General features: G+C 38.6%; 1 protein-coding gene and 1 pseudogene across 2 annotated transcripts in view; one reads left to right on the forward strand and one right to left on the reverse strand.

Moving 5' to 3' along the window:
* Cpe (carboxypeptidase E) overlaps positions 1–21,948 on the forward strand; it is a 139,703-nt gene that overhangs the window by 104,729 nt on the left and 13,026 nt on the right. Inside the window, exons 2-5 of the mRNA XM_004848222.4 lie at positions 5,676–5,872; positions 7,870–8,037; positions 20,329–20,446; positions 21,473–21,655. Coding sequence (XP_004848279.1) covers positions 5,676–5,872; positions 7,870–8,037; positions 20,329–20,446; positions 21,473–21,655 — 666 coding nt within the window. The remainder of the gene's footprint in view (positions 1–5,675; positions 5,873–7,869; positions 8,038–20,328; positions 20,447–21,472; positions 21,656–21,948) is intronic.
* LOC110348060 (protein kinase C iota type pseudogene) lies at positions 11,401–16,989 on the reverse strand (annotated as a pseudogene). The gene has a single exon (XR_015453417.1). The product of XR_015453417.1 is annotated as a protein kinase C iota type pseudogene (transcript).

Below are 21,948 nucleotides of genomic sequence, written 5' to 3' on the forward strand. Positions count from 1 at the left end.
CTAGTGGATCTGTTTCTGGATGCAAAGTATTAACATTTTATTTTTGAGGCAATAGACATTTCTTGAAGTTGTTCTTTCCTAAGTTAGTCATTTCAAATCATGTTAGCACACACTTTGGACAGTTTAGGAGTTACAAGTGTGGCCCGAGCATGGTAGCAAAAACCTGTAATCCCAGCTCCTTACTTGGGAGGCTGACACAGGAAGATTGCAAATCACAGAATAGACTGGACAACTTAGCAAGACTGTCTCAAAAAGAAAAAGTTATATGTATGGACTTAAGTTATACGTATGGACTTAAAATAATTTGTCTGCTTGTAGTTATTTCTGACATTATTCGAATTACGGGTCTTACTTCTAAAACTTAGAAATTCTTCTTGCTCTGTTGAGAATGCAAACCCAAACAGGTATATTATTTGTTCAGCGCTACCAACAAAAAAAAGATAGAAACTGGGTCCATGCAAGCTTGGTTTGTGAGGTAATTGTGAGTTGTCTCTGGAGTGATGGCTGTGTGCTGTAAGAAGTAAGGGAACCCTGATAGTTACACGGAATGACAGGAAAGGAGGCATCCGGAACACAGTGCTTCCTGATTGTGCGCCGTGGGACCTGAGCACCTGAGTCATCAATTGCAAGAGCAGGAGCTCGGGATTATTGTGTAAAGAGGAAAATAAATTTGACAGTGAGTGCGGACAATGAGATGAACGCAAAGCAACCATCCCCAGATGTGCTGAGCATGGTTCTCCTTGCTGCTTTTTACTTCCTGTTGCTAGGAGAGAGATGAGCTATGGTTGCATTGCCAGCTGTATCCGCAAGGTGTGACGCACCTGGCAGCTGCCAGCCCTTAAACCTGGGATTTGTTCTTCTGTGAAAGCAGCGTAAACAGGAAGGCACACAATGTCATCCAGGCACTGGCCTGGGGCGCACTTCCTTTCTAGCTGCAGAAAGGACAATTTACGTGATGATGAAAAGCTGTCACGTTTTCTTAATGAACTGAAAGTAAATGGACCCAGAGAGGATCATTCAAAATCCAAAGGCTTCAGACCTATCTCTTATTTTTCGATTAAGGATTCTGAAGGTAAAATCTGTTCAGAACCCACTGTTCAGATGGTTCAACAAAACTAGCCTGAGAGCTGCTTGCCTGGAGAGGTTTTGTGGTGACCATGGAGATTAATCTTCTTCCTGGGAAATCAGCTGATCACAGTGCTGCTGCCTTCCCTCCAGGAGAAATCCCATCCCTGGCTGGGGATGCAGACAGAAGGACAGCCACAGAGCCTTCTAGACAGTCCCACGCCGGATGTGGGCACCTTGTCGCTGCTGCGCCAGGTCCTCTTCAGTTAGTCACTCCTTCCCTTCACTGTTACGGAAAGCTGTTCAAGCTGCTGCCACTGCACCTGCATCTCAGGATCATGAAGATGGGATTTAAAAGCAGGATCAAGCTGAGTGCACACTTGGAATCCCAGCACTTGAGAGGCTGAGGCAGGAGGTTTCCAAGTTTGAGCTCAGCCTAGCCAACTTAGTGATACCATCTCAAAATAAAAAATGAATAAAAAGGGCTGTAGATGTAGCTCAGTGGTACAGCACCCCCGGGTTTGTTTCCCAGTTGGGGGGGAGCAAGACTGTTATTTCTCATTTATTCATTAATTTACTGAATCAAGATTTATTATGCTGCTGTGTGCCAGGCAGTATGCTGGGCATAGCCAATACACTAGTGAGCTAAAGTAGATACTGTCATAGATCTTTCAGTCTAATGTACATTAATGTACATTTCCAAATTGAGGTATTAAAAATAATAAGGAAGCTGGGCCGGGAATAAAAGTACTCTGAAGAAGGTGTATTTATCCCTGATTAGAAGGATGTAAGGGCTCTACGTGGTGGTACACACCTGTAATCCCAGCACTCTGGGAGGCTGAGGCAGGAGGTCACAAGCTTGAGCCCAGCCTGGGCCACTTAATGAATTAACAAGACTTTGTCTCAACAGCAACATGAAAAAACAGCAGCAAAAAAGCAAGGGCTGGGGATGCAGCTCAGTGCGAAGGCCCTGGGCTCCATCCTCAGTACAGAAGCAGCAGCAGGTGGGGGAGGAAGAGGTTTTGATGACCTGGTGAGAGTCCTGTTTCACAAAGAAAATTCTGGTTGGGGAGCGGGTAGGGCTGGAAGAGGGCAAGCAGGCCCCAGGAGGGCTCCAGTTTGGAACCTGGAAGCCCTCCCTCCATGGCAGTCCCTGGATCGTGGCCCTGGCGGGAGGTGACCCCCTGGACTGCAGTCCTTGGCTCAGGAAGGTTGCCTTATTCACCTGTGATCCTCGGTACCGTCTCACACTGGAATCCCCGCCATGAGGGAGGGTGTGCTTACGCAGTGTGGCTCTTGTCTCTCGTAAGAGGCGTCAGCAGGCTTCTAAGAACACAAGTCTTCTGAGTTCCCGTGGGAGCCCTACAGTATATAGCGATCTCATTTATTCCCGAGGACCCGAGACTGTAAGGACGCACTTGCTTTTTCTATTGCTAAGTGCTATGTGCCTTGAACTTAATTTTCCTACATTAATATCTTCAATACAATGTTCCTTGTTGTTCTTTATGTCAGCCTAAATCACTGTTATTATCATTACTATAGCCTCACAAATATACTAGGCAACGGGGGAGATTTGTTCTGGGAGGAATTTCCTGCAGCGTTAAAGAAGATCAACCGTCTTGGAAATTTTATGACCTTGAAAAATCAGGAGCTGCAAACATACATAAGAAAGCAGCAGGGCGGGGGATTTAGCTCAGTGGTTCTGCTGCCTGCCTGGCAAGCGCAAGGTCCCCAGTTCAATCCCCGGTACCAAAAAAAGAGAAAGCAACAGTTGGGGAGTATGTGGCAGAACTGGGGAGACCATGCTGTACCCCAGATATTCACATTCAAACAGAATACACTGTGGCCCCTCAGAACATCGGGATGAGTGTGGTTACAGGTCTTAGGAGTTTGCTCTTTCTCCTTTAAATAGTTTTAAAGATTCAAACCTAGAGAAGTATTAAGAAGAAAAAAAACAAGAAGGAAATCAGCGTGCTTGTCTACCAATATGGGTTGTGAGGCAAGCTTGCTCTTTTGGTCAACTTGAAGCTTTACATCGTGTTTGGACGGGGCTAGAAAGCTTTGTGAAGCAGGCTTCTAAAAGTTGCTTGCCTCGGACCCCCCCCACCCCCGGGGGTACTGCAGTTTTCTCTGTCTCAATCAAATGAACATATTCAGTAAGGGAAGGTGTAACATGCCTGCATTTAACATTAAAAAGAAAGGAAGGAAGGAATTCTTACCTTGAAAACCAGAAGCAAAGAAAACATTTTTCATACCTCCCCATTCTCGTACCTTCTGGGCAAGTCCTCAGAGGTAGGATTATTGGAGACTGTCCTGTAAATTTAGAAAAAAAAATGAGGGTGCATAAATAGTACTGATCCTGGTTGACCCTTAGATTAAGATCAGCATACACTCGGGGTGAAAGGTCACACAAGGGCATGCTTTCCTGTGATGAGAAGTCACTTGAATTGCAAACTCAAGGAATTTTGTGTCAAGAATATTTAAGAGAAAAAGAACCCCAAGTTCTCTTCTGATAGCAAGAGGAGGAGCCTCAGTGATTTTATTAATGGGAGGATCCTTTCCATGGCAGACATTGGGCCTGTGGGATGGGTGAAGCAGAAAGGAGTAGAAAAGCAGGATTAATAACAATCCCTTTGCTGCTGAGCTCTGCAAGCTCACAACTCTTCCCAGGGTGCAGTGGGGCAGCAGAGAGGGGCAGCTGTGATTTATGTCTGAATCTCAAGCTCAGCAGCGCAATTTAGCCTCTCTGGGCTGCATCTGTACCACCACAATAATAAAAATATGTCTTCATCCTTTTCATGGACCCTTATAAAGAGAAAATTACAAGTGCATATGGCAAAGCACCTCATAACAAGATAATGTGATGTAATCATCATCTTAAAAATCATTATTGCAAACACACCACACTTGCTATTTGCAGTACTGTTCTAGGCATTTATATTCATTATTTCACTTAGTTCTCACCATTACAAACTTCTTTTTTTTTTTTTAATTTAAATTCTTTTACTGGTACATTTTAGGTATACAATACATTTACATTTATCATTGGGTGCTTGTACCTGTGCATGATGTATCTTGGTTCTTATTTTTTCCCCATTGCCTGTGCGCCCTTCACCCCTCCACCCTTCCCTATTTACATAGACTTTGTTTTCATTTTTTTTCTTTTCTCATAATTTTTCCTTTCCATTCTTTCCTTTCCCCATCTCCTCCCACCACCACTACCCCTTTGGACCTTTTCCTATTTCAAAGTATCAATTATTAGTTATTAATCCTTTTAGTCCTTATTTACAGTCTCAGTTTCTCACACTAGAGAAACTTCGGTATTTACACGTCTTATTTATTTCACTTAAGAGTATGGCCTCAATATGCATCCATTTAGCTATAAATGACTCTAGTTTCTCATTCTTTATGGCTGAGTAGTACTCCATTTTATAAAAAAACCACATCTTCTATATCCAGTCTCCAGTTGATGGGCACTTGGGCTGTTTCCAAGCTTTAGCTATTACAAACTGTGCCGCAGTAAACATGGGTGCACATATATCTCTGTGGTATGATTCTTTTAATTCTTTTGGGAAAATACCCAGCAGGGGAATAGCTGGGTCAAATGGGATCTCCAGCCCTAGTTCTTTGAGGTATCTCCACACTGATTTCCGTCTTGTGAGGTAGAAACTATTGTTTGGTTCATTTTTTAGATGGGGCAACAGAGCCACAGAGAGCTGAAATGCTTTGCGGAAGCCAGTCATTAAAAAGTGATGCCAGGGTTTGAGCCCATGCAGTCTAACTATTTTTAATCCGTATGGTTCAGGAAGTAAAAAAAAGTATCGATTTTTAACTAAAGCAGGAGACCAACATTTGAATCCTGGCTTTGTGGGCAGTGTAACTATGGTCAGGCTTCTTGAGCAGTCTGAACGTCAGTTTCTCCATAGATAATAATGCTTACTTTTTGGTGAGAATTAATTGAAAACACACACAGTACAGCTTTTAATAAGCAGGACGCAGGTAGTGAGGTGTAGTAAACTCATTGGACTGCTATCACAAAATATCACACACAGGGTGGCTTGAAGTACAGAAATTTATTTTCTCCCAGTTCTGGAGGCCAGGAAGTCCAAGATCAAGGTGCTGGCAGAGTTGGTTTCTGGTGAAGCCTCTCTCCTTAACTGGCAGGAGTTTACCTTCCAGCTGTGTCCCCACATGGTCGTCGGATCAGATGGGAAAGAGATCTCCGGTATCTTATCTTACAAGGACAGCAGTCCTGTTGAACTAGGGTCCCACCCTTCTGACCACTTTGAACCTTAGTCACCTTCTTAATGGCCCTATTTCCAAATACAGTCACACTGGGTGCTAGGCCTTCACCAAATGAATTTTATGTGGATGTAATTCAGTGGATAACAGGGAGAGAGGAATAGAAGGATGGAAGGGGTGTTTGGAGCATTCTCCAAGGGACATTTAAAGGAAATTTCTTAGGAAATCATCATTTCTGGAGGGAAAAGTAATTGTTGGCTATTTGTAATAAATTAGTAGATATGCAATAAACTGGGCACTGCATGCTATTAGGCTTCTCTTTGGTGTTGTAGAAAATGTTTCTATACCATGTATTTTTGCTGTTTTAGGTGAGCCTGAATTTAAATATGTTGGGAATATGCATGGTAATGAGGCAGTTGGACGAGAACTGCTCATTTTCTTGGCCCAGTATCTGTGCAATGAATACCAGAAGGGGAATGAGACAATTGTGAACCTGATCCACAGTACTCGAATTCACATCATGCCTTCACTGAACCCTGATGGCTTCGAGAAGGCAGCATCTCAGGTGAGTGTGAGACAGGAGGCACTAGGCATGCTTTCTTCATTGTTTTTTTTAGTATATTTATACATATGTACTTCTGTGTACATAATGTCCTCACAGAAAGCTTGCAGATGGTGCAACCAAGAGTACAAGTGACTCATTGTTCAACTTGTTGCTAAGAAAACATTTTAGAATATGTTATGTACATGTACCAACTCGCCACGAGGAGTGTAGTCATTATGTACTGCAAGTGTATGCTATTAAAAATAAAAAGTAAAAGTAAAAAAAGACATCTGGAATTCACACAATGCCTACTGAAAAGAAAAAAAAGAATGTAAGGGATGAGGTAGGTTCTTCAGCACATTGTGAATGGGAAATTTTGTTAAAAAGTTAGCATTTTAATAACTTTTTGTTTTGCATTGTTAAAAAAAATAACATTTGCTCACATTTGTGACCAGGTAAATTGCCTTCTGGAAATACTGAAGGATGCTGCCTGTCCTGAAGGGTAATGCTGTGGATGAGTCGGTGTTATAGCGCCCTCTACTGCATTCAAACAAGAATTACTTTTGGCCAGATCAGTATTTTACTGATGTTTGTTTAATCATTGATTTTAGGAGTGATGACAAAGTTAAAAAAAATAAAAGGCAAAAAAGTGACCCTACCTCTAAACGAAAAATACCTTTATGCATTCTAACTGCTATGATGGAAATTAATGGCTTTTAAAAGAAGATAATATGGCATATGTTTTCATTTTTATTGGACAGGAATGGGGCATTATATTTGCTGTTGTCTACAGTTTGAGATAATTTCCTTATTTTATAGAAATAGATTAAAGTAAATATTGTGTTCACCTAAAGTTAAGAGGAGCCAATGACCCTGCAGTTTCCAGAGAGTGAATCTTTAAAAATAACTATAACATTAATATAATTCCTAAAGTTATGAGAGAATAATTCTAGAAATATATAAAAGTAAAACATATAATATTTTAAGGTTACATTCATAACTGTAAGTGGACAGAGATTATCTTGCTAATTTCTGTCTTACAGATTTTTTATTCCTCATAGGCTGAGGTATCTAAGCATATATAACTTTAAAAATATGCTAGTTTTTTTAATATAATAGATGTAATATATATAAAATATAGCTGTATAGATACATTATAATATATAATAATATAGATATTTAATACATGTATTATATCCATTATATAATATATAATCAATATAATTATATTAAATATATAAATGGTATAATTATAATATAATACAATATGATTTTGTTTATATAATATAATTTAATACTAAACAAAAATTAATTTTATAAAGTAAAACTAATATCTTGAAAATTCATTAATTTTTCAGGTTGTATCATTGGTGAAGAGTTTAAATTGGATAGAAATTCCTCAGTCTTTTTAAAGCCTTGGAACTTCTAGAGCTTGTATTTTTTTTTTAAAAATTAAATTTATTTTAAAAATAGAATTATGCATAGAATTATACATATTTAGGAGGCACAATGTGATATATTGTGGTAACGTTTAATCAGACTAAAAATATCTGTCTCTTAAAATCTTATTTCTTTAGGGTGAAAATATTGCAAATTCTTCTTTCAAGATTTTGAAATAAAACTCAGTTTTTGGATGAGACTATAAGAGGGATATATCTTATTAAAATAAAACATCTTGTTTTTAAGCTTCTAATCCTATTTTGAAAATTTAAAAAGTAGGTTGAGGGAATGCACATTTTATTTCAATCTAATTATAGAGTGTGATATGCTTTCATCTGATAAATGTCTCAATATTATTATTAATATTTAAATTATTATGCATTGGAAATATTGTCCAAATACCCATAATACATTAAACCTGATACTTTTATGCTTATATCAGTAAAGTAATGAAAATGCCATTAGGAGAGAATACTGTTGAAGCAGTCAATCATTTTTATAAAGCATTGATGGAGACCTTATGTAGACAGTGGCAATAATAATAAATAACTGATCATTTTTCTCGGATTATGTTTTAGCCTGGTGAGCTCAAGGACTGGTTTGTGGGTCGCAGCAACGCCCAGGGAATAGATCTGAACCGGAACTTCCCAGACCTGGATAGGATAGTTTATGTCAATGAAAAAGAAGGTGGTCCAAATAATCATCTGTTGAAAAATCTGAAGAAAATTGTGGATCAAAATGCAAAGGTAGAGAACATGTTTGGTTACTTGGGGGCCTGTCCTCTAGCTGAAGGAAATATGGTTGAACATCTGTGTTATAACAAAGGACATAAAAAATGACATCAAGAACATATGGGTCATATTAGTTGTGAAGGCCCAGGCTGGAGGGGCTGAACTTGGAAATTAGCCCCGCTCCCTAGGGTTGGGTGTCGGGGTGCAGAGCTGGAGCTGGGGAGGAGACAAGAGGGAGGAAACCAGTCTCAGGGTCTTCGCAAGTCACTGCAGCCCTCTCAGAGGCTTTTTACCAGCTCATCTGATCAGCAGCTCCTGCAGCATTCCATGGTGTTGAGCTTTGACTTCTTTTCCAGAACCTTTCCTCCCTTGCTCTACAAAACTCCACTGTTTCTGGTCTCTTCTGCCTTTCAAATTACTGCTTGGTTTCTTTCTCTGCTTCTTCTGCCTCGGCTCAGATACTGACCTTCCTCAGGATCCCGTCTGATGCTTTTACCAGGTTCTTCCCTAGGTTCCCATCCTTTCCTGAGCCTTCAGTGTGAGCTTTGGGACCGGGTCTCCCACATCCACATCACCAACTCTGGACCTTCCAGGATCTGGTTTTCCTGTTGTATTTGGTCACTGGGCTCCTTTTTCTGGTGGCCCCTGCAAACTCAGGTTCAGCTTGCCCAGAAACAAGTATTTTCCCATGGGCTCACTATTGTTTCATTTATCCTGATTATCAAAGCTTTTAATTTTCCACCTCTGCCACTGCTCACCAGCTACTATTCCTACATTCCAGTGACTTGATCTCCCTGGCCTTTCCCATCTTCCCTTGCTCTGCTAACTCCTTCCCTGGCTTTAGTTCAAGCTCTGAGGTCAGTCTTCTCTCTACTGTTGAAGCAGCTTCCTGTTCTGGTTTTGTGTCCACCTTCTCCTAACTCCATTCAGTCACCTCAACTTCCTCCACAGTCTTCTTCACACACAAGTGAAAATAAAATGAAAATTTATTCTAGAAAGTTTATTATAGGTCCCACAGGCAGCCCAGCCCCAGGAAAGAAATAGCAAAGCTGACTATTCCACAGACAGAGAGCCCTAAACCTTTTACCCCATGGGGTCTCAAAGGAATGTCATTTATTATTCATTGTTTTTTCCAGGAGGGGGTGGTTCTCCAGACTGGGTAGTTTAGTAGTTGCATAGGTGGGTGAGTTTGGGAGTTTGGAGTCAGCTCTTGTGCATTGGCCCCTTTTTGGCACCTATGGCCTCACTTCTTTGCCCCCTCTTTTCACCCCAACTAGGAGCTGCCTGCCCTTTTTCTCAGGCTGCTGCTTTGAAGTCCCACCCATTGCTTACTATCTCTCTTTCCTTCAATGAAAGCCTGGCAAGTACAATTTCTCAAGTTATTATAGTCCCAAGATTATTCAGATATCCCTTGGCTGCTGGCAGCTGCTGTCTGACTTACTACTAATGTGGGTTCAGTAGCCCTCATACTCTAGTCATACCCACTCCGTTTTGTTTTCCAATATACCCTTTTCTAAGCAGTCTGTGTCTTCATATGAGTTGTTGTTTCAGCTGTCTAGAATGCTCTTCCATGTCCCCGCCCCTGAGAGAGTTTCCTTTGCTCTTCAGGACAGAGCCTGTTAAGCCTTCCACATGATCCTCATATGTACTCCCAGAGGGATGCGCATATATATATATATACATGTTATACCACAATTATTTGTTTGTATAGTTGCTTTTGTTTTTGACTCTAGATTTCAGTTCCTTGCTTGCAGGAATTAAAACTCATATCTGAAGGGCAAGGGATTTAGCTCAGTGGTTCTGCTGCCTGCTTCGCAAGTGCAAGGTCCCGAGTTCGATCCCCAGTACCAAAAACAACAAAAAACTCATATCTGAGTCTGACATATAGAAGGCTGAGGGCCCATTATCCAGCTTCACAAATAAATCACAGTATCTGAAAAGTGTAGCCACTGAAAATCAGCATCTGGAGTTCCAGACAAGCATTCACCAGATAGAGGACCCAGGAGACAGGGAGCTCGGGACTGTTGGCCTGCCACTCACTCTCCATTAGGTCTCCACACTCTAGGTTCATTCCAGGAACGTGGGCTGAGCCTTTCAGCAGGGCTTGGTCTGGGACAAGGGCTGCCCAGAGTGGAGGCTTCTGGTAAAACCCCATAAGCGAGTGTCAGACTTTCCTGCTTCTGAGTCATGGGTGCACTTGCAGTTTCCCAGCCTGGAAAGCACTTGCACGGGAGAAGGGAGCTGCAAGTCGGTGGGGCAGAGTGAAGAAAGGGTGGTCCTGTGTGATAATCATGAGGAGCAAGACAGAAAGGAAACACTGTTCTGGAAGCTGAGTTCCAGTATTGGCTCACAACTCCCCACTATTCGCATTAACCTGCTTATGCTGTTTTTGTTAAAGCTGAGAAATGAGGAAAATAATGCCTAACACCAGTCAGAGGAGAACTGTGAATAAGTGCAGGTTGACAGGATGTTTGATTGGCATCTTTCCAGCCAGCACAACCTTCTTCCTCAGATGAATCTGTATCATATCTGCATAATCTCTATATTCGATGTTTCCGTATTTCTAGCTCAGGCATTACTTCTTTCTTTTTTTTGATGTTTATTAAACGTTTTATTTAAAGATTTTTAACATGAAAAAGAAGGTACACAAATACACATTACATTATGATGACCAAGGCAGTATTCTACATGACAAAAATCAAAATGAAACAAATTTATAAAGTAAATGTCCCGGCACTGAACAAGATGCTTGAAATTAATCCAGGCTTCATATGCATAAAATGATCTGACCACAGGCTTATGCAAAATAAATTATTTCTGAGAACACCAAAATGCCAACCATTCTGTATGTAAACTGCCTTATTCCTGGTGAATGTTTTGAAAGACCTACTATATAATATGAAAAGAACTAGTGTGTCACTTAAAGATGGCAAAAAAATAGAATATAGTTAAAAACATATTTGTAGTGCAGTTCTGCATAAAATATGCAAATCAATCTTACTACTTAAAAATCTATACTCTAAATTAAAAACAAAAGGGCCGGGGATTTAGCTCAGTGGCTCCGACGCCTGCCTCACAAGCGTAAGGTCCCAAGTTCGATCCCCAGTACCAAAAAAAAAAAAAAAAAAAAATTAAAAAAACATAAACATATTTCTTATATGTTACAATTCTCTATAATTTTATGCTGTGGATAATGCTTTTTGCTTTAAAACAAGTTCCAGGCATTAAGAGAAATATATATGGCTCACAAATGAATAAGAAAATGTCTATAAACATTTTCCTTTATGTTTTTATTACTTTCAAACTTGCAAATTGAAGAAAAGGTAATAAATCTAAAAGCTTTAGAAAAGTTACATTTCTAATGAAATGGGGTACCTCAAAAAAGATAAAAAGGTAATTTATTAAATGCCTACAAATTTTAAATCATTCTAAATTTAAAACTAGTGTACCTAAAATTAAATTTTGCTCAGATTGTATCATTATAACCTATTTAGAAAATGATGGTTACTTTTCAAGTCCTTTGCATAAAAATAGGACTAGCACAGGAATGCTATAGATCTGGTAACTCTTTAAATAATAAATTACTGACCAGTAATTTCGATAAAAATATTTTGAAGAACTTTGCCTCTGAAATGAATTCTACTATGTATTTCATGTGTTATCCTACTAAATAAAAAAACTTAACTAAGGAGATAGAACTATAATATACATGTGTTTTCTGCAGATTAATTTAAAAGTGTTATAATATTTTGGATTCCCTGAAGACTACATAAACTGGGGTCCCAAAGGTATAGGTAATATGGTTTGAGATCAACAAGCATAGGTAAGACATTCTACTTAGAAGACAAATTATTTTCCTGTATAGTATGTAACTAGAAAAAGTATTATACTTTCTGTTTCCACTCAACAAATGGAATGTTTTCATTTATCAACAAAAACATTCAATATTCCCTATTATAGACTGTAAGAAGCAAGTATTAATCTAAATATAGCTACAAAAAATAAATTAAAATTAGCTTCTAGACAGTTATGAAATGCTTCATTGAATCCAGGCTGGTAACCAGTTTTTCCAAGCATTAAATAGTAATAAGCAGAATGCATAGTTGACAAATGAGGATCAGACCCACTCTTCTTCATACATTGAAAGACGATTGATATACTCCAAACCTGCAAACTTGTATCCTTCCATTTTGCTCACGATGTCATTATCATCTGGGGTGAGCTGGACAGGTTCCTCAGTAAACAGAATCAAAGTTGTCCAACCCGAATCCCTCAGACATATTTGATTTGAAGGGAGGCACTACTTGCTTTTGCTCCATCATGTCCCAGTCAACATTTTGAAAGAATGGATGCTCCTGAACATCAGCAAAGCCCCTCTGAGGATGGCAACCCAATCGTTCCTTTGGGTCCCTGCTCAGAAAACTCTTCAGGACACTTGCAGCTTCTACAGACAGACACTGAGGTATGCGAATTTCTCTTTCCAAAATGACTTGATAGAGATTATTGTTTGAGTTTTGGTCAGGGTTATCAGAGCTCTCATCAAGTTGAAAAGGAGACTCTCCAATCAACATCTCATACATCAGCACTCCGAGAGTCCACCAGTCCACACTGAAACCATAATCTTCCCCCCTTACAATTTCTGGAGCCAGGTAATTAGGAGTGCCACAGAGAGTGCTGGTCACATCTCCAGGCTGTAAGCCTTCCTTACATATGCAATAGTCGGTGAGTCTCATGTGCCCTTCTGAGTCCAGTAGAATATTGTCCACTTTCAAATTTCTATACAGTATCCCTCGCTGATGAAGATAGTTGAAGGCTAAACTGATTTCTGCAGAGTAAAACCTGGCATGTTCTTCAGGAAGGATTCTTTGTTGCTGCATATGAAACATCAGATCTCCACCATTTATGTAGTCTAGAACAAAGAACAGTCTGCTTTCTGTCTGGAAGCAAGAATGCAGTCCTACAAGAAAAGGATGATTAGTGGCCTGCTGTAAAACATGCTTTTCTGTCTGTACCCGATCAGTGTTGACAAGCTCTTTTTTCACTGCTTTCATTGTATACACACGACCTGATTTTTTCAGTTGGACTAATAGTACTTTCCCATAACTCCCGCTGCCTATCACACGAAGCAAATCAAAGTCCTGAAGACCTAAACCAGGTGAAGCTTTGCCACTTTCCCTGTTGTTCCCTGCCTCATACTCTTCATCAATTTGTTCTAAAGCCTCATGAGTTGCAAGGTTCTGTGGGGTCGCTGTCTGTGCAGGGTCTGAAGCCATGGATGATGGATCGACTGGCATCAGGGTGTCTGATGGTAAAGAATGCTGCCCACATTCAACTGTGATGAGTGTGTGGCACTTCTTGTGAACCGAGAGTTTACGTTTGGTGCACTTATATACCTGGCGGCCAAGTCCCCCTACACGGTCTGTGCAGACAGCACAGTGAGCCTGCCTGCTGAAGTGTTTGGCTTGAAAAGTTTGGCCATTAGCACAATACAGCTTTCTCCAGGGGCCTGCAGCTCTGTGGTGGATGGATTTCTCTTCTCCGGGACAAGGCATTTTAGGATGTTCTGGTATACAAGGCGGTACATGAACTAAGAGTTCATTTTGAGAATATGAGTTTTTTAGTCCAGAAAGCCTAATGGCCTCTTCTAACTCCACCTGAGGTGACACAGTGTATGAGTCTCCTTCCTCATCTACCCAGTCTGTGGTGAAAAGTTGTTTATTGTCCAAACACCACATACCTCGATCTTTATCACAAAGGCCCGCAAGGGAGATGGAATTCTCAAAAGATGTTGTCAAGATGCCTCTTCCCAAAATCAGGGCCGATTGGGTAGAGGTGTGGGTCATGGAGGCGCCTGGGAAGAAGGGACCATAGATGAGTTGGCTGCCCAGGAAAACGGGCAGGAAGGGCTCAGAGAATGAGTGCGGCCTGACTTCCTGCAGGGACCACACTGGCCTGAACTCTGCAAGGCTCTCTGTGAAGTTGTTTCTGATAGTGGCAGGCAGGCCTGGCTGGATGTACACCGGGCTTCTCAGTGTCTCTTGGGGGCTGCTGGCTGTGACTTCAGTCTCCCCCACTGGACTTTGACTCTCTAGGTTTTCTGTGCCCGGGTCTGGGGAGACCTGCCCAGAGCTATGGGGTGTTTCTGGGCCTGGTGATAGTTCCCCTGGGCTCTTTCCAGTTTCTGTGCCTTTGGTATTTGGGCTTAGGGAGACTTCACAGAAGTACCTTGATTTTGATAGGTCCCTGGTGGTCACTCCCCTGGAGACTGTCCCTGGGGTGTCTGTGACAGTCGTGTGGCTGCTGCATTGTGGCCTGTGGCCTCTGGATGGAGTCAGCCATCTTCCCAATCTTTCACAGATACTTTCTCTGCCTGGGGTCCTGAGGCTGCGGCCTCGCGAAGTGGAGAAGCAGCTCAGCATGTTCGCTGTGGACCGTCTCTGGCCAAGTGAGCTTGGGAGACAGTTGGTACTAGATTGTGACGCCCATTAGAAGGGGTCCAAGTTCTGTTTGAAGATGTTGCCAGGGAAGTGAGGTCATGTCTTGGGGTTCCACAACCAAAGTTCTTCCTATGATGTGAAAATCCTATGGCCCATTGTTTTCTTCATACTAAATAAATCAGTGCCTATTTATTTATTTATAAAAGAATGGGGCTGATCACCTCAAGGTCAGTTAGCAGTTAGTCAGGCATTACTTCTTAGAAGATGTTCATGGTATTTTTTTTTTTTTTGGTACCGGGGATCGAACTCGGGACCTTGTGCTAGTGAGGCAGGCGCCGGAACCACTGAGCTAAATCCCCGGCCCTCATGGTATTTTTTTAATAAGAGCTTTTATTTCAAAATTCTTGGTGCTACAACTTTTCCTAGATAAAGAGAACTATGTCAAAGTTATTGCATCTTTTCTGGAACATAAGCAAGATTTGTTTATTTTTATTTTATATTGAATAATTTCCTATGTTTTGTTCATCTTTTCCTTTTTCCATTTTTGTATTAAGAATGAGACAATGTTTTGACCCTACTCAGTGGGAGACATATAGTAGGTGTTTCATTAATGTCATTACATATTCTTCTTTTTTCTCAATCCTTCTTAGCTTAATATTTATAAGCCTCATAGGGATTTTTAAGTTTCAAGGGTTATTTGGTTTGGTGTGCTGGGAGCCCTGGGTCAGGAATGCGGATTCCAGTGGGTGCTGATTCTGTTGATGTTCCTGAGACTCACCACTCCGGACTGGCACTGATTCCTTGCCCTTCTGAACCTCTGAGAATAAGGCCTCATCTTCTTCTTCCAGGCTTCTTCCTGCTATCTCATTTCTCAACTGCCCTGAACTCACAGCCTGGCCACTTCCATGTCATCTGGGCTCAGCACATGAGCCTTGACCTGGATTGCTTGAAAACATTGAGGGTTAAAATCCACCCAGTAATTTATCAGTGTTACACTTGTGTTTAATGCCTAGGGTTGTGAAGAAAATGAATAAATAGCTTCAACATATTTTAAGAGCCAAAGCCATCTAATTCTAGAGTATAACATTCGAGTTACACTTACGGTCTTTAAATGGAAGTTTTAAAGATAGGTCACAAATGGTGTTCAAGTGTATCAGGGCCTTGCTCTTCGGGGTGCTCCAGAATGATCCACTCTGTGGATCATTTAAATACATAATTATGGTATCCAAGGGGTCTTGGTATTTAGTTAGCCTACAAGGCTCTATTCAGAGGCAAAGAGAAAGCCACTTTAATTTATCAAATTGTGGAATTTCCTTGCTTGCTTTTGAACAGAATAGTAAAAGCATTTCAGCAGTAGTGTATGATATAAAAACTAACGATGGGCCAAACCTATTAGCTTTATGCAATGTTTTGTGTTCAAGACTGTCTTTGAACTTGTTTCAAAACATATTTTTAAGAAATATTTTAAATTATAAAATTATTTTATTATAAACAAAGAGATAAAGCAAATAAATAAGAAGGAAAAGAACCTACTGTCTTCTAGTCTTCAGTGACTATTATTCACATTTTTGTGTGTATCCTCCAAAATTATTTTCCATGCATACATCAATCTATAAATATATGGCAGCATATTATGCATCCCATTTTGAACACATTCAGATAAGAAATAAATGCAGGGTAATGCCTGTTTCCTCCTGAGCTCCACTAAAACTAACCCTTTACCTTGAAAATATTCTGCTCACTTCCCACAAATGTCCAGGTGTACTTTCTCTCTTTTCTTATTTTAACTTCTCCTTTCTCCCTTCTCCTTCTATTCAAATACTTATTTTTTTCTTTCCAAGACATGCTGAAATTCTACCTCCTTCCTGAAGTCCTCACTGATTCTTCAAACTACAATGATTTTTGGCCTTTCTAAACTTATTGAAATATTGGATTTGTCAGTGCAAAGAGTGGATTTGAATAGGTAGAGGAGACAAGGAATAGATATACAAGGAAGAGGACTGAGAATAAATTCAGCAGTAAAAGAAAAATGTTTGAACAGAGTATTATGTAGAAGAATGTATGTTAAACCTAACACATAATATTAATGCCATGTTGGCAATGGGTTTAAAAACATAAATTCCTTATAAAAATGTGCATTACTGAACTTTTAAATTTAATTTTCTGTATTGGTTATTTTAGGTTGTTTTAAGCAAAATGTAAAATAGGTTTCAATTATTAAATTAATTTGAATTCTAGAAACGTATTTAAGTATGTATAAGAATTTATTATATAATGAAGACCTATTTCAGATCAATGTGGAAAGAATGGATTATTCAATTAATGTGATTGAGACAAATCCATCTTATTATTATCATAGATCAAAGTAAATTTGGGGGCTGAGGATTTAGCTCAGTGGTGCCACTGCCTACCTCACAAGCACAAGGTCCTGATTTCAATCTCCAGTACCAAAAAAAAAAAAAAAGAAAAGTAAATTTTATGTATATTCAATTATTTTAAAAATAAAAGGAATGGAACTAGTAGAAGAAAATTTTTGTGAATATATATTTTTTGGAAGGGGATAGAACTCTGTAAATTCTGTATGTAGAATCTGATACATGATGGACACTAGATAGTAAGCCAGTGAGTGATATACAAAAGCAAAGGACAAGACTATAAAGGAAAAAACCTATGATTTGGTGTTATTATTCTTAACATAAATACCTTATTAATGGTCTTTATTTTAGTAACAAAATTTGAAAGGGACATGGAAAATTTGAAAAATATTTATAATATATAGTAGAAGTCAATGCTTTTCCTAAACAATTCCACATCAATAAAAAAGATACACATCTCAATAGAAAAATCAGGTAAAACATATATAAAACATATGTAAATGTCACAAAATAATAAATATAAATGATCACGAAACATATAAAACTGCTCTAGTTTTATTACTCAAGGAATACAAATTTAGTGAATTGTATATTATTAATTGAAGTGACAAACTTTAAAAACAAATTCAGTGTTCGTAGGAGTGATTAGAGAGGGAGGGTTTAATATGATGTTTCTGGGTATTTTGCATTATGGGGAGGCATTTTAGAACACATCTTTAAAATTTAAGTATTTTGGCTAAAAATGAATTTTTATTTAAACATCTTTAGCTAAAGATGTGCTTAGCTTTTGGTCAAATTGCTCTATTTCTTGGGATTTCCCCAAGGACATTATAGATATGCAGGAAGGATGGCTATAGAGGTGTTCATGGTATTTAAAAATTTTTCAATATTCAACAACTGAGAATTCCAGGTCCTAGTGTGACCTGTGAAGCCAGACTGGCTGGGTTTGGGTCCAGACTTGGCTACACTCAATTGTGTTGTCTCATGTTGTTTCCTAATTCCTTAGTGTTTCAGTTTATTCATCTATAAAATGAGAAGGGATGTGGTCACAACCTCATAGCGTGAGTTTGAGAATTCAGTGTGTCACATACAAGGTGTTTAATAAGTATTAGTTACCATTTTCATTTATGAACGGCAGATCCAGACATTGTATCCAATACTCAACTGTTAATATATTTTCATTGACATGAAAAGATATTTGCTATCTGTTGTTGAGCAAAAAAAAGCCAGTATATAATATGATATATAAACAATCACATTTTAAATATTATGTAGGTGGACTAAGAAAAATTGAAGATAAGTGAAAATGTTAGCAGTGAGTATCTTTAGGTGGTAAAATTATGAAGTTATTTTAATTTTTTTGTGCTTGTTTGCTCCTCTACATTTTCTACAGTGAGCATTTATTTCTAGCAATAATAAAATAAACCAACCAAACAAATAATGAAAATAACACCCTGTTCTTTTTCTTTGACTGACACACAATAATTGTACGTATTTATGGGGCACAGTGAGATAATTTAATACATGTATATAAAGTGGAATGATCAAATCAGGGTAATTAAAACTTCCATGTCCTTGGACATTTATCATTTCTTTGTTCTGGGAAGCTCCAGGCTCCTCTCTTCTAGTTCTTTGTAAAATATATAATAAATTGTTGTAAGCTGTAGTTACTCTACTGTGTTGTAGAACACTAGAATTTATTCCTCTTCTGTAATCGTATTTTCGTAGCCATTAACAACACCCTATTCTAAATTACACTTTTCCACAATTATGAGTAGTCTATATGATAGTTTTGATACAGTGAAGCTGGTTTGCTAAAAATAATGTAGGCCTTATGGGTTCATAGTCAGAACTTTGAATTCTTAGCTGTGTGAACTTAGACATGTTATTTAAAGCACTCAGCCATTAGATTCTTCCTTATGAAATGGGGATGTTTTGGTGCTCAACAAAATCGAGTATGAGACCCTTGTTCATAAAGAGAGCAGAGGTACACAAATATGATATCTTATTATAAACCTACTGAGGCCCTTAGATTTTCTGTCTGAAAGAATAGTATGAGTCACATCTCCAGTAAAAGCTTTTCTTTTTATCAAAGAGGTACTTAGAGTTTGAGAGTCTTCCTAGAGGCTATTAAAAACTCATCACATCAAAGTATCAGGTTTTTGGCTCCAGATTAATACTTTGGTATACATTTCTTTCTTCTTTTGTTTTATGTTCAAGATATGAGGGCCTGTGAATTATTCCAAAAACTTAACATAAATTGCTGAAACTTTTTCCTTTGTTTTAAAATTTATGGTGACCATTCTACAATAAACTGATACTTTACAGTTAGATCTGAAAGAAACTCAGTCTAATATTCTTTTATAAGGACAGTGTTGTTGAAGGAGAATTGGAAAAATAACAAAAATTGGAAATAAATCTACCACATGTATGAACCATAATAGAGAAAGAATCATATTTTGCAGTTAAACTGTTTTCTGTCTTATGCTTAATTGTTATTCACAATGATATGTGAATCATTACAGATGAGATGGTGTCTCAAAATTGATAAGTGATTCACTTGTGTAAATTCCCAATAGTTTTTCTGGTGTGAAAAACTAAAAGTGTAAATAAGAATCAAAATGTATAAATGATGTTGTGACATAGGAAGAAAATGTTTAAAGGAGTAGGGGAAGTGGAGGGGGGAGGGGGAAAGGAAAGAAGGGAAAAGAAAAAATATGAGAAAAGGAAAAACATGGAAACAAATTCTTTGTAAATAGGGAAGGGTGGAGGGGGTGAAGGGAGGACAGGGGAATGGGGAACAAATAAGAATCAACATCATGTAAAGGTTCAAGGTCCCAATGATGAATGTAACTGTATTGTATACCTAAAATGTACCAATAAACTTAATGGAAAAAATTGATAAGTGTTTTAGATGCTGGTTTTCAAGCTACAGAGTGAAAAACTTGTGTCTCACAAAGTGGAACTTCCAAGGACATTTAAGTGCAATTGAAATATTTTTAAATACAAGTCTGAGAAAGGTAGACCTTGGGAATGCTGCTTGTATAGAAACTTCTGTTTTTCTGTGAAAACAACCATAAAATGGTTAAAATATGAACAACTTCTAGTTTTAAAAAATCCTTCCTGTGTCTTTTCTGTGAATCAATCAACCAATGATGATCAAATTTATTGAAACCATAATATTAAGTGAAAGGAATCAGACACAGCTTAAATATTTCATGATTTTTCTTATATGAGAAACTCGAAGTATAAATAAATAAAAGAGCAAAATAAAAGGTACTAGGAAACAGGGTCGTGGATCTTTTGCTAAAGAGAAGGGAACCAAGAAATGGAGGAGGGGAGGGAGGAGAGGGGAAGAAGATGTAAGAAGTGAGACATGTTATATACATGTACCAACTCTCCACAATGAATGTAATCATTGTCTACTGAAAACATGTACTAATAAAAATAAAAACTAAAAAGTTGTAATCCCTTAATCTCTATCTTTACTGCAGCTTGCTCCTGAGACAAAGGGTGTCATTCACTGGATTATGGATATTCCTTTTGTGCTTTCTGCCAATCTCCACGGAGGAGACCTGGTGGCCAATTACCCATATGATGAGACCCGGAGTGGTAGGTGTCCTTCCTGCTTCTCTTAAAGCTTACGATTCCTGTAGAACAGTTTATCAGATAGTTTGTTATATTCTTCTAAGAAGCAGCTATTAAGTGAATTTGCCTATAGAAATACATTTGTTTAAAGACATCCTACAACTTTTTCATGTGGTATTGGTATATTTATTAGGCAGGAAGGAATTGTAACTGTTTTCAAAGTTGGGTCCATGTGAGTGGCTGCACATGTCTCAGGATGCGCTCACATTTATGCAGTAGGATCACCTGTGTGTGTGTGTGTGTGTGTGTGTAAGTTGGTAGTTTGGTATTCTCTAACTAGTTTTAGTTAAGCTTCAGGCAAAGCCAGCTATATCCAGTTTTTGTTGCTCAGGAAATTTCCTGCTTTGGATCCATTCGTAGGGGCCACTGAAGATTAAGCTCTTTGTAAACACAGGATTATAATTTTAGACCCTAGAAACTTTGAGATTTTGAAGCAGTTGATTAAACAATATTGTAAATATATGTAGAGTTTTTGTGGTTTATCGATAGCTGGGAAACTTGTGGGCCAGACGTATTTTATAATACAGGAATAAGAAAATGTGGTATCAAATAGACAATATTAACTTCTGTAATACACAGAGGGGATATAAAAATATAAAATCAAACGCTGAATTATATGTGTGAGAGTGTTTTGTGGTGCTACAAGGTTGATAATGGCACATTTTATTTAAATGAAGTTTTTCACAAAGGAGATCTTACTATTCTCCCAGGTTTGTGCTGTTATGACCTTGTCACCTTTTCTTGTGAAGCTTTCAGTTTACAAATAGAATGTGCTTTCTACTCATATCTCCATTTTAGTATTAGGAATGGGAGTTATACGACCCCAAATCTAAGTGTAAGTTTTTAGTATCTAAACTTTCATCCCCTTCCCACCAGTGATGTAGTTGAAAAATAGATAAGCAAGAGCTCAGTACCAAATCGCTCTTCAGAAAGTGAGCAGTGGTCTTTATTCTGTGTAATTTTCTTTCATACTGTGGATTTATTTTCTAGGTAGTGCTCATGAATATAGCTCCTGCCCAGATGATGCCATTTTCCAAAGCTTGGCTCGCTCATACTCTTCTTACAACCCGGCCATGTCAGATCCCAGTCGGCCACCTTGTCGCAAAAATGATGACGACAGTAGCTTTGTAGATGGAACGACCAATGGTGCGGCTTGGTACAGTGTGCCTGGAGGTGAGCTTTCATTTTGCATTCTGATTAGGTGATACTGGTTTCTTTAGGATTACCGTTTAGGGTTTACAGAGTGACTTACATTTGGAGAATCTTCAGTCTTCCTCAAAAGATACAGATTGAACCTATACTTCTAACCTTAATGTTAATTTTATACACGAATAATACATAATTTAGTTTTTGTTGATTTAAAAAAATTAGGTTGCTGAGTGAAAACCAACTGAAGATGTTCATTGGGAAAGTAGAAATTGGATATTATTAATTACCCTACTTTTAAGTTCAGACCTTACACAACA

The sequence above is a fragment of the Heterocephalus glaber genome, unplaced genomic scaffold, assembly GCF_053883595.1.
Source record: "Heterocephalus glaber isolate CG9 unplaced genomic scaffold, H.glaber_assembly_v1.0 deba00001461, whole genome shotgun sequence".
Classification (NCBI taxonomy): domain Eukaryota; kingdom Metazoa; phylum Chordata; class Mammalia; order Rodentia; family Bathyergidae; genus Heterocephalus; species Heterocephalus glaber.